Source organism: Rhinopithecus bieti, unplaced genomic scaffold (assembly GCF_001698545.2).
Source record: "Rhinopithecus bieti isolate Rb0 unplaced genomic scaffold, ASM169854v2 scaffold_42745, whole genome shotgun sequence".
Classification (NCBI taxonomy): Eukaryota; Metazoa; Chordata; class Mammalia; order Primates; family Cercopithecidae; genus Rhinopithecus; species Rhinopithecus bieti.
In genome coordinates, this window is record NW_016819184.1 from 3,633,903 (window position 1) to 3,651,395 (window position 17,493).

At 44.0% G+C, this 17,493-nt stretch overlaps 1 protein-coding gene across 1 annotated transcript in view; it reads left to right on the forward strand.

The window, feature by feature from the left end:
* Positions 1 to 17,493, forward strand: part of ADAM12 (ADAM metallopeptidase domain 12) — a 321,053-nt gene that overhangs the window by 166,969 nt on the left and 136,591 nt on the right. The window contains exon 4 of the mRNA XM_017858613.1: positions 10,186 to 10,264. Within this exon, the coding sequence (XP_017714102.1) occupies positions 10,186 to 10,264 (79 nt within the window). The remainder of the gene's footprint in view (positions 1 to 10,185; positions 10,265 to 17,493) is intronic.

Genomic DNA, 17,493 nt, shown 5'->3' on the forward strand with positions numbered 1-17,493 from the left:
TGCCTGTAATCCCAGCTACTCAGGAGACTGAGGCAGGAGAATTGCTTGAGCTTGGGAGGCGGATGTCGCAGTGAGCTGTGAGCCAGAATCGCACCACTCCACTCCAGCCTGGGTGACAGAGAGAGACTCCGTCTCAAAAAAAAAACAAAAATTCAAAAACAGTGAATGCCCCAAGGCCTACAACATGCAGGCAAACAATGAACAGGGGCAGGAAGAAGGTGGCAAGATGATGAGGGCAAGGCATTGAGGGTGGTGGCGGCGACGCTTTGCTTTAATTCTCCAAGCCGAGAACCCAGATCATGAGTTATTTACCAGGCTATGATAAGTTTTACCATAAAAAAGAAGCATAAATATTTGCAAAGACAAAGTTCTGAAAGAAGTTTGAGCAAAGTTGAGATGTGAGAGATACCAGATGTCTTCGATTCTTCTTTTTCATTTTTCTCCTCTTATTTTATACCTCAGTACACTGGTTTTAGAGAGAATCCTTCAACTGTCTGATCTTTTCATAAAATAGTCCAGAAAAGCCAGTGATAGCAGCATGAAGACCTCCATGATTCCAGCCAGTCTAGAGTTTCTGCTGAAAACTAGAGTGAGTGTTTTCAGAGGATGCAGGGTCCGGTCTGGGTGCATACCGTTTGCCCTCCCAATCTTTTCTCTATATTTATTTAGCTCTGATTGAGGAATAGACAGTTTTCATTAAGGAATATCATTTTAGTAACTTGGAGAATCCTGATCATGATTTTTAATTATGATCTTTATTGGATGCTATGTTTTGTTAAAGCTCTGGCTCTTAGTCTCACATATGAAAGTATTTGTAGCTGTATTTCCACATTCTAATAAAAGAAATCCATTACCCAAATTTATATATGGATGATTTTGTAATTTGTGGAATGATGACATGATAAAGTAAGTCTTCAGCAGAAAACTCAGTTGGATACTTTGTTTTAATACCAAATGGATCTACCAGGAAGAAGAAATCTCTGAAGCCTACATTGCCTGGCATGATTTAATTGCAAAGAGTATCTGTACTGCCTGCTGGTGTTAATTGACAAACTAGAACTGTCTTGTGATACTTTGGCATGAATATGCTGTACAGAATAATTAAACCCTCAAACAATATGTATGGTCTTCAAAGAAATAATAGGAAAAAGTTGACATGTCATCAATAAGTGTTTTCATATTCTAAGTAATTGATGCCAGTCTCTTACTTTTCGTTCCCTGTTGCCCTCATTTAAGCAGTTCTGAAATTGATAACGTGTTGTCAGCGTTGATCTGGAAGACCGGAGAACATTCAGAATTCTTGAAATAATGAAAGAATGAATGAGATTGTCCCTACCCCATACCCCCTGTACAATCAGTGTAAAGCAATTTGAAGCATATTTCTTTTATTTTTAATTGATCCAATTAGTTTCGACACATTCTATCCAGATTGGTTGCTTTTCTATGATAATATTCAGTTTCTCATTCATTTATTTACGAGGCACTTCTTCTATGCTAGGCATTGTGCTGGGTTTAGAGGTGTTGTTTCTGCCTCTTAGCTCAACCCAATGTGGGAGGAAGACAAGTAAACAAGAAATAAGACCGAATAGGGAAAGTCTTGTTTCAGAATCCTGGCAGAACACGAGAGAAAGGCTGATTCACTCCTGGGGTCAGGGAGTTTCCTTCAGCTCTCCCATGGTTTGGAGTGTAACATATGTCATCTTAATGAAATCCATCTCATTCAAATTGTGTGACTAAATTATATAAGGGTAAAGTTAAAGTCAGATAATTTCAATATGGATCTGAAAGCAATTTGGAGGTCATTCATGTTTTGATTCAATACTCAAATCATCTCAGAAATGCAAGAAATTTTATCAGGAAGAACTTTACCTACATAGTAATATTTTCATGCAAATTCTAAATAACAATTTTCAGCCAGTGTATCCGAAGATTTTGAAATCAGAAAATACAGTATTCAGCCAAAAAGGATGGGAGTCTACTTGTCCTCTCTAAATGAAGGTGGACACCATATGTCTCCAAACTGTAGGTGCATGGGGTCACCTGCTCCCATAACATGTCCAAGAAAGAGAACAGCTCTCAGCACTGAGCATGGCCGGATTAGGACATTCTTGCGTTGCTATGAAGAAATACCTGAGACTTGGTAATTTATAAAGAAAAAAGATTTCATTGGCTCACGGTTCCGCAGGCTTTACAGGAAGCATAGCATCGTTATCTGCTTAGCTTCTGGGGAAGCCTCAGGAAGCTTGCAATCATGGTGAAAGGTACAGTGGAAGCACGTACCTCAAATGAGGAAAGCGGGAGAAACTGAGAGGAAGGGGTGGGAGGAGGAGGTGCCACATGCTTTTAAATGACCGGATCTTGCAAGAACTCATTCTCACAAAGACAGCACCAAGCCATGAAGGATCCGCCCCCACAATCCAGACACCTCCTACCAGACCCCACCTCCAGCACTGGGGATTACAGTTCAATGTGAGATTTGAGCGGGGACAAGTATCCAAACTATATCCACGGCTAAGACTGGACTCATGTCTCTTTTCTCATTTATGAGTCACCCATCTTTGTTGACATCACCCAAGAGTCCTCAGTCTGTCACGCAGTTCCTGATTCTGGGCCCCTCTGAATTTCCCATCCTGTTGTGTCCCGGCCTGGTGCTCTGTATGGACACTCACACCAGCCTCTTTGCTAACCCTCCTGCAGCCTGTTTTTTTCTCTTTCCCCTCCAAGTCTCATCTGTCACTGCCTGTGGCTCTGAAGCTCATGTCTGCTCAAGTCCCTTCCGTGTTTGGCAGCTCCGCATGGCACAGGATAAAGTCAGCAGTGTTGGGCAGCATGTAGGTTCTGTCCCCAACCTGCCTGTCTCAGCAGCAACGGGTCTCCCTGCCTCAGGCCCTGCACCCTGACCACGTGGCATCCATGTCATTTCGCCTCCCCTCTTCACGTTGCCCGCTAGCGTGCTGTTTCTGCGCTCCCATGCCTTTGAGAATGCAGTCCCCTCTCGCTGGAATGCTGTCCTCCCCATTTCCCATTCCTCTCCTCACCTTCCCCCGACCAGCCCAGCTCACTGTTCCCCATCTTTCCTGGCTCCTTTGGGCACCCCCTCCGCAGGCTGACTTCTGGGTTGGAAGCCTTTCCTAGGGCTCCTGTGGTGCTTTGGGTATGTCTGTGTCGTGGAGCCCTGACCACTCTGGGTCTATGTCCTTCACCAGTGGGGCCTCCCGGAGCATCTTATTCCCATTGTGCAGCATGCTAGATATTGTTTAAATGAGAGAATATTTAAGTGTCACGTGTCATCCCACAACAAATGGCAAATAGCAAAATCAACTCCTGGCACAGTTAAAATGCATTTTATTTCCTGGTATTGAGAGAAACAGAGTACCTTGTTAGATCAGCTAATCTAATAAGCAGAGAAAAAGAATGTTCTCATGAAATTCTGCATTCATCTTCTGTTTTCATTTGCTGACATAAGAGAGTCCATCTAATTGGATTTTCTCTTTGGGGAAATCTACAGGCTGCAAGGCCATTGCTGTCACATTTCCAATACTGCCATTGTCCATCCACCCCCGCTTAGTTCTCTCCGGGGGCCTTTGACTCCTGGCCCCTTTTGAATTAGACACACATCTTAGAAAACCTCCATCCAGCGCCTTCTTGGTTTCATTCACACTTCCTGGCAAGTCATGGTGCTGGAGAAAGATGTGGGACGTGTGGAGGCCATGGGGAGGTGTTGGGATTTCATCCCGGGGCCAGTGGGAAGACACTACAGAGTTTTAGCAGGGAGGGCAGCATGATCTCCAAGCAGGACCTGAGGAAGTCAGAGCAGGCAGCGGCGGCACACAAAGCCCTGCAGGGTGGGTTCATTCCCAAGGGCGTGGAGCGCATGACACCTGGAGTCCTGGCTGCGGAAGCAGATTCCTGGAAGGGAGAGCTGGGAAGGCGTTCAGGTATCAGGTCACATTGCTTCCCTCCATCTCTCACCCAGGAAGGAGCGGAGAGCCTGAAGCAAAAGAGGCAGTGCCTGCCTCATGCTTCTCAAATTCACTTATTCATTCATGTATTCATCTGCTCAACACATATATATCCAGCACTTAGCACAGCATCTGCAGCAAACACTCCGTCAATATTGCTTGACTAACCTGTAAGGTCTGGTAGTGCCACACAGCAGTTAAGAGCACAAGTTCTAAAGCAAAACCACCCAGACACTGTCGTGGATAGCATGACCTTGGGCAGGTCACTTGACCCTGCTGTGTCTTGGTTTCCTCTTTTAAATAGGGATAAAAAATAGTATCCATGGGCCAGATAATATATGGATTAAATGAGATATCAGGGGCTCAGCACAGCACCTGGCCCAGTGTGAGTGTTTAGCAGCTATTAATGCTTCCAGCCAGGAGGAGGTGCACGCTCTCTGCAGAGCTGGAAGTGAGGGACACAGCGATGACCAAGGAGGCCTCCTGTGGCTCACATTCTTGAAGGCAGAGATAAACAAGTAAGGAGATGCATAAACAAAATAGGAATACTAGACAGAAAAGCAAAGGAGGACTGCGATGGGGGCTAATAGTGGTGATGGGGCCACTTCAGATAAGAGATCAGGAAGGGACCCTCTGGGGAGACAGCATTGAAACCAAGAGCAGAAGGATAAAAGAAGCTGTGGCTACATGAAAAGCCATGTAAAGAATGTTCCAGACACAGGGCATAGCAGGTGCCATGGCCCTCAGAGGGAGAGGGTCTGGAATATTCTAGAACCAACCAGAGACCAGTGTTGGCTAGAGTAGCATGAGCTAGAGGGAAAAAATTGAGTGTGGTGGGAGGGTGGGCTGCATGAGGTTGCACCTCAGAAGCCATGGGGAGGTGTTGGGATTTCATCCCGGGGCCAGTGGGAAGACACTACAGAGTTTTAGCAGGGAGGGCAGCATGATCTCCAAGCAGGACCTGAGGAAGTCAGAGCAGGCAGCAGCAGCACACAAAGCCCTGCAGGGTGGGTTCATTCCCAAGGGTGTGGAGCGCATGACACCTGGAGTCCTGGCTGCGGAAGCAGATTCCTGGAAGGGAGAGCTGGGAAGGCGTTCGGATATCAGGTCACATTGCTTCCCTCCATCTCTCATTCAAACCCTGCATAGGAAACCAAGGAAGCTGCCTGCTTTTCCCAGCTCATAGCGCTGGGGCTGGTCCACAGAAAGCCCATCAGCAGTTTGGGGCTTGTTTTTGGAGGAGGGTAGTTGGTGTTTATTTAGGTATTTAGCTATTTAAATGGACACATCATTGCATGTTTTTGTTAGGCACACCGTGTTGTTTTGAAGGGGATGGTTGAATCTAGCTAATAAACTAATGTATTACCTCCCAGTTACCATTTGTGTGGTGAGCGCACGTAACATCCACTGTCTGCATTTTGCAAGACTCTGTTGTACGCTGAGCATGAACTTTTGCTGGCTTTCCTCCTGTTCCTGTCTTTCCCTTCCCCTTCCCCTCTCTTGCCTTCGAAATATCTTGAGAAGATAAAACATACACAAGTGGTATGACTGCATCTTATCCATAAATCAACATTTCTTTTCCAGACTGTATAAGAAAAACTCGAAAAGGAGCATATCATTTAGTGCCTCAGCAGCAGTGGGACATGGTCAGGGCTGTAAGCAGAAGCCCCTGTTCCACTCTCTTTCGACAAGAGAAAACATAACACAGGGCTTAAGAACTCTCCAGAGCTCCAAGCATGACGGTGGTGGTATTTCTGCTTAACTCCGATGACACTTAGATGACGATGAGGAGCAGTGGGTAGTTTTAGGGCTTTGTATTGCTATTCTGAGTCACATTTCAAAATCTTCTAATTAATTTTACTGCTGTTTAACCCTAAAATTACTCTGTCCTCCAGTTTGCTGAGAGTTGTCTATCGAAAGCTCATTTTCTCTAATCCCCCACTTTCCTGATGGATTTTTCCATCTCCCTCATACGTAAAATGACTGTTCTCCTTGGCCATCTGTCCAAACCAGCTTTCAGTTAAGCCTGGTCAGAAGCCTTCGAATGATGTCTCTTTGTTCTACAAATGTCTGCACCCATCACTCCCCTTAATATTAGGCATTTATATACCTTGTTCATTCAAATAAGATTTCAACATTGTTAAGACCTGAATTGCTAAAATATTAATAAAATATGTGATAAATAGAAGTACAAATACATAGTAAATAATATAAGCAATAATTAATATAACTTAATCTACATTAAATTCTTCCTTTCCTTTCTCTGTAATCTTGAAGCTGGTCAAGTGTGTACCTTCTTTTAGACTATAGACTATTGAGGCCACTCTGGGTTCTTGCTCAACAGAGAATAGGCTATGTGCATCCTTAGCTGCATCCTCCATGCTCTGTGCATCCCCGCTCCATGCTCTGTGCCTTCCCCCATGCTCTATGCCTCCCCCCATGCTCTGTGCATCCCCCCCATGCTCTGTGCCTCCCCCTGTGCTCTGTGCATCCTCCCCCAGTGCTCTGTGCATCTCCCCTCCATGCTCTGTGCCTCCCCCATGCTCTGTGCATCCCCCCTCCATGCGCTGTGCATCCTCCCATGCTCTGTGCATCCCCCCTCCTTGCTCTGTGCCTCCCCCCATGCTCTGTGCCTCCCCCCATGCTCTGTGCATCCCCCCCATGCTCTGTGCCTACCCCCATGCTCTGTGCATCCCCCCTCCATGCTCTGTGCCTCCCCCGATGCTCCGTGCATCCCCCCTCCATGCTGTGTGCATCCTCCAGTGCTCTGTGCCTCCTGTGTGCTCTGTGCATCCCCCCTCCATGCTCTGTGTCTCCCCCCATGCTCTGCATCCCCCCTCCATGCTCTGTGCATCCCCCCTCCATGCTTTGTGCATCCCCCTCCATGCTCTGTGCATTCCTCCCATGCTCTGTGCCTCCCCCTGTGCTCTGTGCATCCTCTCCCTGTGCACTGTGCATCCCCCTCCATGCTCTGTGCCTCACCCCATGCTCTGTGCATCCGCCCTCCATGCTCTGTGCATCCCCTCTCCATGCTCTGTGCCTCCCCCCATGCTCTGTGCATCCCCCCCATGTTGTGTGCCTAACCCTGTGCTCTGTGCATCCTCCCCCCGTGCTCTGTGCATCCCCCTTCCATGCTCTGTGCCTCCCCCATGCTCTGTGCCTCTCCCCATGCTCTGTGCATTCCTCCTCCATGCTCTGTACCTCCCCCCATGCTCTGTGCATCCCCCTTCCATGCTCTGTGCCTCCCCCCGTGCTCTGTGCGTCCTCCTGTGCTGCATGCATCCTCCTGTGCTGTGTGTATTTCCCCGTGCTCTGCACATTGTCCCATGTTGTGTGTATCCCTCTGTGCTCTGCATCCTTCTGCCTGTTCCCCTGCAGCTTCGCCCATGTCCCCTCTCAGCCCCATCCCTCCAGTTATTCCCCTCAAGTCCCATCTCTGGATTTCACATCCTGCCTCTCTGCTTCCCTTTGGAACTGTGCTGTGGAAGATTGGTTCACCTCGCCTGTCCCCTTGACCTGGGCTCACCTGCTGCAGCTCCATTGTCAAGACTGCCAGACTCCTCCACCCTCCTGGAGCTCTCTACCTGTGACCAAGGACCACCCCTTCTTCACACTCCTCTCTTCAGGGCCCTGTCACCTTCCCACTGCCTTGCCCGCTCTCCCTCCCCTCTTCCTCTCCTTTGCTCCTGACCGTGTGACAGGGCTGGGGTGCCCTGTGAATGAGCCTACCCAGGCAGCCCCTCTGGCAGCTCAGAGGAAGTGAGCTTACAAGACAGGGGTTTGAGAAGCCAAAGCTGCCAAGTAAAGCAACTTTCTCTGGCATGACATGTGCACTGCTGAGGAGAGTGAGGGGCAGCACTCGGGAGGCCCACGTGCCTTTGCCAGTGAGTGTGAGGGCCTGTCTGTGTTTTATGTTTTCCACATACTCTCTCAAACACTCGCTGTTAAGTAGACTGCAGCAGAGACCTGCCATCAAGGTCTAACTGATTTAAGCCAGGCATATCCTCAATATATTGCAATCCATGTAAAACAAGGAGCTGACTCTCAGTTTTGAATTTGACTGGGAGGGGGTCTAAGGAACTCTGACTGTGTAAGGAAAGTGCTTCTCATCTCTGACATTTGCATCATTCCCACTTCTTTTCCTTCCCTGCCATACTGGTCAAGACTCTGGTTGCAAAACCAAGCTCCAGCCGGTGGAGGCAGAAGAGAGGGACTTAGGAGGAGGAGGAGAGGAGGAGCAGGCCCCAGGGGCAGCAGATCCATCTCCCTGTCCCTGCCTTTTGTCCCTGCCTGAAGGTGACAGCTTTGTTCTCTCTGACCAGCATTCTCCTGAAGTAAAGGACCAGGGTGGAGGTGGTGGCCACATCCTCAGAGCCTTGAGAACAAAGAAAGACCTCCTCCCCAGACATCCCAGCTCAACATGCTGTAGGGAAGATTGGTGATGGGCTTAGCTTGGGTCACGTGTTCATCTCCGGATCAGGTGTGGAGGAATCGCCCTCCCACCCCCACACAGAACCAAATGGTATGAAGAGTGTTCTCTGAAGACAGGAGAGGGCAGGCAGCACCTTCACCATCCCCAAAGTTCAGTATTTAAAGCAACACTTGACTCCCTGTTGTCCAGACACAGAAAACCCAGGTTCTGTTTAGAACCTTTCTGTGTCTTCCACCAGCGCAGCTCCCCAGACTCCAGGCCTTTCAGATCCTGACCTTGACATTATCTGCCTGGATTTCCCCTCTCCTTCCATCCCGTCCTGGGCCCAGCCGACTCCTGCTACATCGTTAGAGCCCGATTGTGGGCTCCCTCTGCAAAGCCTTCCCCTGCAGGAGGCTCCACCCACGGCTTATCCACACACCCGGAAGTGTTACTGCTGGAAGATGTCCAAGTTCTTGGTGTTTTGAACAAAGAATTGGACAAAATGCACAAACAAAACAAGGAAAGAATGAAGCAAACAAAAGCAGAGATTTATTGAAAATGAAATTACGCTCCACAGGGTGTGAGGGGGCCCAAGTATAGGTGCTCAAGAGCCCCGTTACAGAATTTTCTGGGGTTTAAATACCCTCTAGAGGTTTCCATTGGTTACTTGGTGTACGCCCTATGGAAATGAAGGGGATGAGGTAAAGTTACAAAGTCATTTAATCGCTGTACTCCCTACGTAAATGGAGAGGATATTTCCTGTCATAGCTGAAGTGTTTCCATTTGACTTAGTTCTAAAAAGTCAGCATGAATCGACCTTATGTTCCCTGCCTCCAGACTCTGTTCTCTTGCCTCGGAAGGACTGTTTCTATTCCGTGATCGCTCCCTTCACACTGGATTCTGTGTCACCCATCACCCTACCAGCTCATGGTGTCATCAAGAGCGAGGCTGTTCCTACTTGTCTTTGTATCCCAGCAGCTAGCACCTGGCAGCGGTAGTTACACAGGAAATACTTCCTGTGGTTGTGTTGAGTGGGATAAAATAGTGCATGTTATGTAAGATGCTGGAAAATAATTTAAAACCTAAGTAACCCATGCTTCGCAATCTTTAATGAAGTTCTGGTAGACTGCATAAAGTTTTATTAATAGTTAGAATAAACAGGCAGTTTCCTCCTCCTTTCAGTTTATCTTAGAAATTCAATATTTCAGGGTGTGCAGAATCATTTTTCCTCACCTCATATATACATCGCTGCTTTTAACATTTCGTTGCTGTTTTAATCTCTTCTGTGACATTTCAATATTGTCAGCCGGTTCTCTCACCTGCGGGGGAGCCAGCAGGGGCACTGCAGTGGATCAAAATGATTTTCCCAGTGGGTGGCTCAACCATTGATTCCAGTTGACGGAGCCTGTGACTTCCAGTCGGGAGGTTTTCCCAAATTAGATATCTGCCTGTACTATTCATGGAAGAGTATATGTGGGTGCACACATGTGTGCATTTGCAAGTGTGTGCACCCAGGTGTGTGCATGAAGGAATGAAGTGGGAGGAAGGGAGAGAGGGAGGGTTGCACATTGAGTGTGTGGGCTATTGTTCCAAGGATGCATTATCTGACTCTGTTGTCTGAGTCTCCTCTGAATTCTCCCCGGAGAACCTAAACCGGGAAAGCCCTAATGGGAGCCTCCTTGGATTATCTGTTAAAAAAAAAAAAAAAAAGGAGGTCACAATCTTGCTACCCTGTCACGGAGACATTCACAACAATGTATCAATGCAATTGTGCACTCATCTTTCTATGGTGTTTTTATTTTTCCACAGAGGTCTCATTGCCAGCAGTTTCACGGAAACCCACTATCTGCAAGATGGTACTGATGTCTCCCTCGCTCGAAATTACACGGTAATTCTGGCACGTTGGGATCACCATAATCTTACACCATTGGATCTGTGCTTAAACTTTGTGGCCATTTTATTCGGAGCAAAATCACATGCCCAGATTCTTAGCTTAGGCCCCAAGAAGTACTGGTGTGCCCCTTAGTGGTAGGCATTCCATTGTAACTCCAAAACACCAGCCTTGGCCAGGTATGTGCACAGACAGCCCTTGAGGGAATGGTTTTATGGCGGGGCTGACCTTGAAACCACCTTCCAAGGACTATGGATGCTCATTTGAGCAAATCCTTTTTAGAAAACCTAGCCAGTTAGAGATGGCTTGGAAGGCAGCCATGCCTGGACTGAACTTGGCTACATTAAATTCTGAGGCACCTTAAAGAACTTTAAAAGAAAACTGATTCTGCTTAACCTATTCTGAATGTATCCACAATGTGGATACGATTCTATATCGTGGGTGTTACTGTAACATGACATTTATCACCTCTCAGGCAGTGTTTCTGGTATTTGAACTTTTAGCTGTGTCCTGGACAAAATGCTCACTTTATTTGTTGCTTTAACAGATGTTTACTGTGTACTCTCTGTGATCTGTCCCATATGTGAATATGGGGTTTCAGAGAGAAAAAGACAGAGTCACTGCCCTCTGGGAAGGAGGAAGGTTACTTGTTTTAAAGAGCTGTGGGTATTTATTTGAAAAAGGATGAGCTAGAGGCAGGCTTTGCCCTTATCCCTTATCATTGAAATTTGTCAAATAGCCATTATTGTCTGCAGTGATTCCTCCCTTCTCTGCATGACGCCAACACTTTTCTTTATCACTTGTTTGACACTTGGCACTTACAAGCTGATACCTGCAGCCTTCCAGGAACTTGGTGGAATGAGCTGCTGTAGCTCTCCCAGCCCAAAGAAAACACATGGAAACCCTGGATAAAATATAAACATTTAAGAATTTTTGCTAATGCCTGGTCAAGCTCAAAAGAGAGTCAGCAAAATCCCCAAGAGGCAGAAACAAAGAGGGGATGTTGTTCCTGAGCCCTGGCTGGTGACTGGGGGCTCACCGAAGTTCTATTCAAAAACCCAAAGGGCTATTCAAGACCCAGCAAGAGGGCCTGGTGCTTGGGTTTGGGAAAAGAGAAGTAACCACCTGCAACTGAGAGTCCCACAAAAGCCAGAGCCCCAGGAGAGCTGCTTTCCTCTGTGAAAAGAGACAAAAGAACTCTTCCAATCCAGGGATGGGGGCTGGGAGGAAGAATTGTTTGCCAGGTGTCTTGGATTGAAAAAAGATTTCATAAAAAATGAAGACAGTGAAACCCCAGTTAGTCTCATGTGTGGATGTTGGGAATAGTCTGGGCCTATGTCCAAATTTTTAATACCAGCATAGGAATGGAATTCCCAGTCAAGATATTGACCTCAAAACTGGTCCCACATCAGTGAAACTCCCACGGGCCCAGGCCTAAGCCAACCCAAAATAGTTCTGTAGAAATATTTCTATAACCCAGATAACATGAGATACCCTCATGGAAGAAAAAGTAACAAAAATATTAAAGATGAGCCCCAAATCAAAATTACAAGCCACACAATGCAAAAAGCCATTGTACGCAAGCATCAGTAGACAAGAGAAATAAGAATTAGGACCTCTGAGAACATAAGAGATAATAGAAAAATCAGAGAAGAAAAATTAAAAAAACAGAATGGGTCTAATAGAAATTCCACAATGAAAACACATAAAATTTTAAAACACACACAGGAAGCAAGCCGTGTTTAATCAGAATGTGATGAGCCTGTCCCTGAATTGAGGAAAGACATGAGTCTTGAGGAAAATCCACCAAGTCAAGCAGGAGGAATAACTAAACTAAACACACTCCAAGACAGCTTATGACGAACATGCAGAACACCAAAGATGAACTCTTGAAACCACTTGAGGCAAAAGAGAGATTTGTACAAAATAATGACAACTAAACCAACAACAAACTTTTCATTAGTAACTATGCAATTAAAACTTGAGAACTAAGGGAAAATTCTTGTCAGTCTCAATCCTATATTCATTAATTATTTTATAAGAATAAAAATGAAATAGACATTTTCATACAAAGATGAGAGAATTTACTACCCTCAGATTCCAATGAAGGTATCGACCAAAGGATAACTAACAAAGAATATCTCAGTAGGAAGGAAATTGATCACCAGCAGCAAGAACAGGAAGTCAGAGGCACTACTAAGCAAAATAATGCATGTGAATAAATTTAAATAAGCTTCTTAAAATAACTGTTACAACAGTGACCAAATTTGGGTGGTTTAAAACCAGATGAGCTAATAGATTTAAAATGGTTTAAGAATTTGTATTGTGCTAGAGAATAATAGACATGCTGATTAACTTTAGATTTTGATAAGAGCGTGTCTTGCAATTTTAAGTATAACTATTTAAAGAATAGAAAATCATAAAATAGTAAGATAAAAATGAGTCAACATATTAATCTCATTATATGTAAATAGATGGAATCTCTTTGTGAAAATGAAAACAGATAATCTGCATAGAATTTAAAATAAAATTCAGCTGCATCATTTTTACAAGATTCACACCCAAAATATAAAATGGTTGTGAAAACAAAGACAAGGAATGGAAAAAGATATTGTAGACAAATCTTAATCCAAAAAAAAAAGCTGCTGTAGTGGTAACATCAGAGAAGCTAGACCTTAAGGCAAAAATGACATGAATAAGGATAATAGGGTAATTCTGTAATGATAAAAGGAGCAGTTTAGAAGGGTAGTAAAAGAATTTTGAAACTGTATATGCTAGCAAAATTGTCTCAAAATATATAAAGCCATAAATGACAGCATCCAGATATAACTTTTAAATCTAGTTATATAGATTCATCTAGAACTAAGCTTTAGCCCAGCTCCTAATGAAAGGATTTCTTAAAATCTGAAACAAAACAAAAAACCATTAAAGATTAGACATTATTGACTAAAGCTTTTTTGGTTCCTAGAAGGTTACCAAAAAAACTTTCAATACAGACAACATGTTGCAATTTTTCCTCAAAAGAAAAGTCTCTAGATGTAAAGTTGATAAGCTTAAATCATAAAGCAAGTCACTGAAAATGTCTGGACACATTCACAGAGTGGGAGATTTCAATATACCTCTCTCAGAAATGAAGATTTTTTAAATGAGCAGAAATTAATGAAAAGAAAGACCCCCCCCCAAAAAAAAAACTCAAGAGAGAAGATAAATTAAATCAAAAGCTGGTGCTTTGAAAATATTCATAAAATGGACAAAACATTTACAACATTAATCAAGAAAGAAAGAATTCCTAAGTAAATAATATTAAGAATGCAAAAGAGGGATATAAGTATTGTGTATTCAGAGATTTGTTAGAATCACAGCAATGTTGCTGAATACATACTAACCATTTTCTTAAAAATGTAAAATTGTTAACACTGGTTCAAGCGTGAAAGAGGAAAATTTAAATATAACTATATGAAGAAATTAAATTTGTAATGGTATTTTAATATTTACTTACAAAATAAGATCAGACTCAAATGATTTAACAGGTGAGTTTTAGCTAACATATAAGAAACAAATCGTTCCTGAGAAAAAAAGAATAATTTCTTTAAAGGAGGGGGTGGAAGGAGCTACTAAAACAAGAAAAAGAGCATGCACAGAATGAATCCTACAGACTAGTTTCAATTATGGACATAGTTGCAAAAATCCTAAGTAAACTTTACAAACCCTATCCAGTACATATTTTTAAAATACTTTCTGACCAAATTATACTTAACTGAAGAATGCAAGGATAGTTCAATATTAGTATATCTACTAAGGTAATTCAATCCATTAATATCTTCAGATTAAAAGTATTATAACTGATAGTATTTCTTCTGTGATAACCTATACTGTTTCTTATAGAGATTATAATAGCTTTTGTGAGTGGGGAATGCTATCTATCCCTTTCCTACCCCCATAGGGCATCTTGCATATACTAGTTTTTTAATAAAATTATCCATCTAGCATTGCATTGTCTTAGGTGATGCCACATAACATTGATTTCTTCATCTATTCACTCAGCAAACATTTATTCAGCACCTCCTATTTGCAGACACTGTTAGGCTATGGGGAGATAGGCTGACTAAAATATATTCCTCAGCATATAAATTCTACTGGAGAGGCACAGAGCATTTTAAAGACATTTAAAAAAACATGTTTTAATATAATTACTATGATAGGAGAAGTGTACAAAATACCATTGTGGTATTTTAATTGTGACTGATTTTAATTCTTTGGAGGCCATTTCACTAAGGAAGTGACATTAATCTGGGTCTTTAAAAGTGGGCAAAGAAGAAGAGCATGATGGGGATGAAACCTTTCAATACTAAAGAGTTTCAACTTTACCTATTGAGAATTGGGAGCCATAGGAAGTTCTCATGCAGCAGAATGGCCTGTTCAGTTTAGAAAAGGGTCTCTGATGACAGAATGGAAGAAAGATGGGTAGGAATATTGGTAGACAGAAGACAGGAAGATTTCTTATGGGTCCATTGTAGTTAGTGAAAATTTTGCCTACAAAAGTGGGCCTTGCAATGGTCAGCAATTGGCCAGAGTCAAGAGTGCTTGGGAAGTCAAAGGAGACAGGATCAGGGGATAGTGGGTAGGGGAGGTGTCATCAGTGGGCCTTTCTCTTCCACTTAAGCCGTTGGATGGGCAATTTGTTTCTCACTGGTACCATTAAGGAGCAATTGTTGGTTGGAAGGCAGAGGAGATGAGTCTTGGTTTGTCAGTGTTGTGTTTGTCATAGGACAACCAAGTAAAGGTGTTCTGTAGGCAGATGGATATATAAGAACCTAGAGTACAGAGAAAGATGGAGTCCTAAAGTAAAGATCTGTGGATCAACCTCATCTATAAGTGACAGGCAGGGTCATGAGTTCATATTTGACATTTTTGTACTCTTTTTACCCCACTGAGATCTCATTTAAAATATGTTTTCAGACTCAGCACTAAGGCTGTCTCCACAGTGTAAATTGTTATTTCAGAAAGAAACAGAAAAGAGAGATCTTAGAAATACCACAATAGGCTCCAGTTTTCCCGACAGCCACGATCTATGACAGTGAACAGTGCTTGTCTAATACGGACATCTCTAGAACGTGTAAAATATGCTTCCAAAGTTATTTGAATATTTTTGTGCATTCTGTTTCAATCTCCCATACTAGTTTTCATTTTCTTAGGCATTTGTATTAGGTGGGGTTCTCTAGAGGGATAGAATTAATAGGACAGATGTATATATGAAGGGGAGTTTATTAAGGAGTACTGACTCACACGATCACAAGATAAGGCCTCACAATAGGCCATCTGCAAGCTGAGGAGTAAGGAAGCCAGTCCAAGTCCCAAAACCTCAAAAGTAGGAAAGCCGATGGTGCAGCCTTCAGTCTGTGGCTGAAGGCCCAAGAGCCCCTGGCAAACCATTGGTGTAGGTCCAAGGGTCCAAAAGCTGAAGAACTTGAAGTCTGATGTTCAAGGGCAGGAAACATTCAGCACAGGAGAAAGGTAAAGGCCAGAAGACTCAGCCAGTCTAGTCCTTCCACTTTCCTCTGCCTGCTTTAATCTAGCCATGCTGGCAGCAAATTAGATAGTGCCCACCCAGATTGAGGATGGGTGGGCCTCTCCCTGTCCACTGACTCAAATGTTAATCTCCTTTGGCAATACCCTCACAGACACACCCAGGAATAATACTTTGCATCCTTCAATCAAGTTGATGCTCAATATTCACTATCACAGTACTTTTCCCCTTTTCTCACTTGGGAGGAAAATGCAGTAAGTGAGAAGGCAAAGAAATAGAGGACTAGAGAAACGGGTTCAACAGCTGCCAGATCTGTTTGGGATTTGGATTGCAAAAGCTGAAGGCTACATATCCAGGTATCTTAGTAAACAGCCCTGATGGAAGGGCTCCAAGATATTGATAGTGGTTGTCTCCATGTGGTGTGGGACTCTGTGCTTTTCTGGGTTCTCTGATTCAAGTGTGCACAGGAGCAGGGGCTCACATTTTTCCTCTCCTCCTTTTCCATGTGGTGACTGTGTGAAAGGGTGAATGTCTGCTCCATTCCCCTCCTCTTCCCCTAGTCCTCCCCATGGAACTGTCTCTTTACAGGGAAGAGGGTGGGAAGAGACAGGCCCTGAAAATCCCTGGTCCCTGCTAACTGGGGAGTGGCTGCAGCCCCTGTGTTGGGCAGCCCTTGAAGTCAGTAGTGGGTAAGACTTGCCCCTCCCTCCCTCCACAGAGTCCTCTAGGCAGCAGCGTTCCTCATCTCCACCTTCCCCAAGATGGGTCCTGAGGCTTTGGCTGGGAAGAAGGGGAAAGAGGTTGGGGTGTGGGGAGGACGGAAGTTGGAAATTGCAGGAAGCCTCTCTACTGTCTAGGCCTAAACTAGTATCCTCTCCAGAATATACCAGAAGCCTCTTTTTTTGGCAGTCATTAAGCTGATGCTGTATTTTGATCTTCATCTGACTCTGTGGATCATCTCCACTAGGGGAAGCAACTGAAAGATAGACTAATTGGCACCCCCAAATCTCCAGAAGCATCAAGCACATGTTGCTTTTATAATTAGAAAAATGGTGACTTTTCTTTTAACCCAGTCGTTCCCTTTCCTCGTTCCTTTGAATGCCTTTCCAAGCAGTCAGCCTTGTTACAGTAAAGATGGGGAGGGAACAATGTTGTTCACTAAGTAAAACCCACAGCCCAGAACAGCTGGTCCTTCCAGCAGGAGCCCCTTAAGGAGAGTCCGAGGCCTTGTATTGTTTTTCGTGGTGAGGACCCAGACGCAGATTTTAGGCTTTTGTTTTTATTGAATCAGGCTGGAAAACAAAAAGAAATTTGCTGACTCATCTCCTTATCTGCTAAAGTCAGCACACAGTGAATTTTCCTAAATTTAAAATTATATATAAAATAAGAACCACTTTTTGTTGGCTATAGCGTATAGTGCTTTTGTTTTTTTTTTTTTTTTTTTTAATATCTCAACAATTGGTATAAGCTGGTCAACTCAGAAGAGTGGCTGATTTTAATTTTGGAGTTAATCACATCTTTTTTCTCGACTGTCCTGACAGGATGAAATATTTGTGGCTTTATCCTTTGCTGACCACATCTAAGGGGAGATTGTGTTTTATATTGTTACTTTTAATAAGGTCTGTGGGAGACTATCCGCGTGACATTTCTGCTGTTTACGTGCCAAAAGACAGCTCTGGGAAAGGCTGGCAGAGGCCCC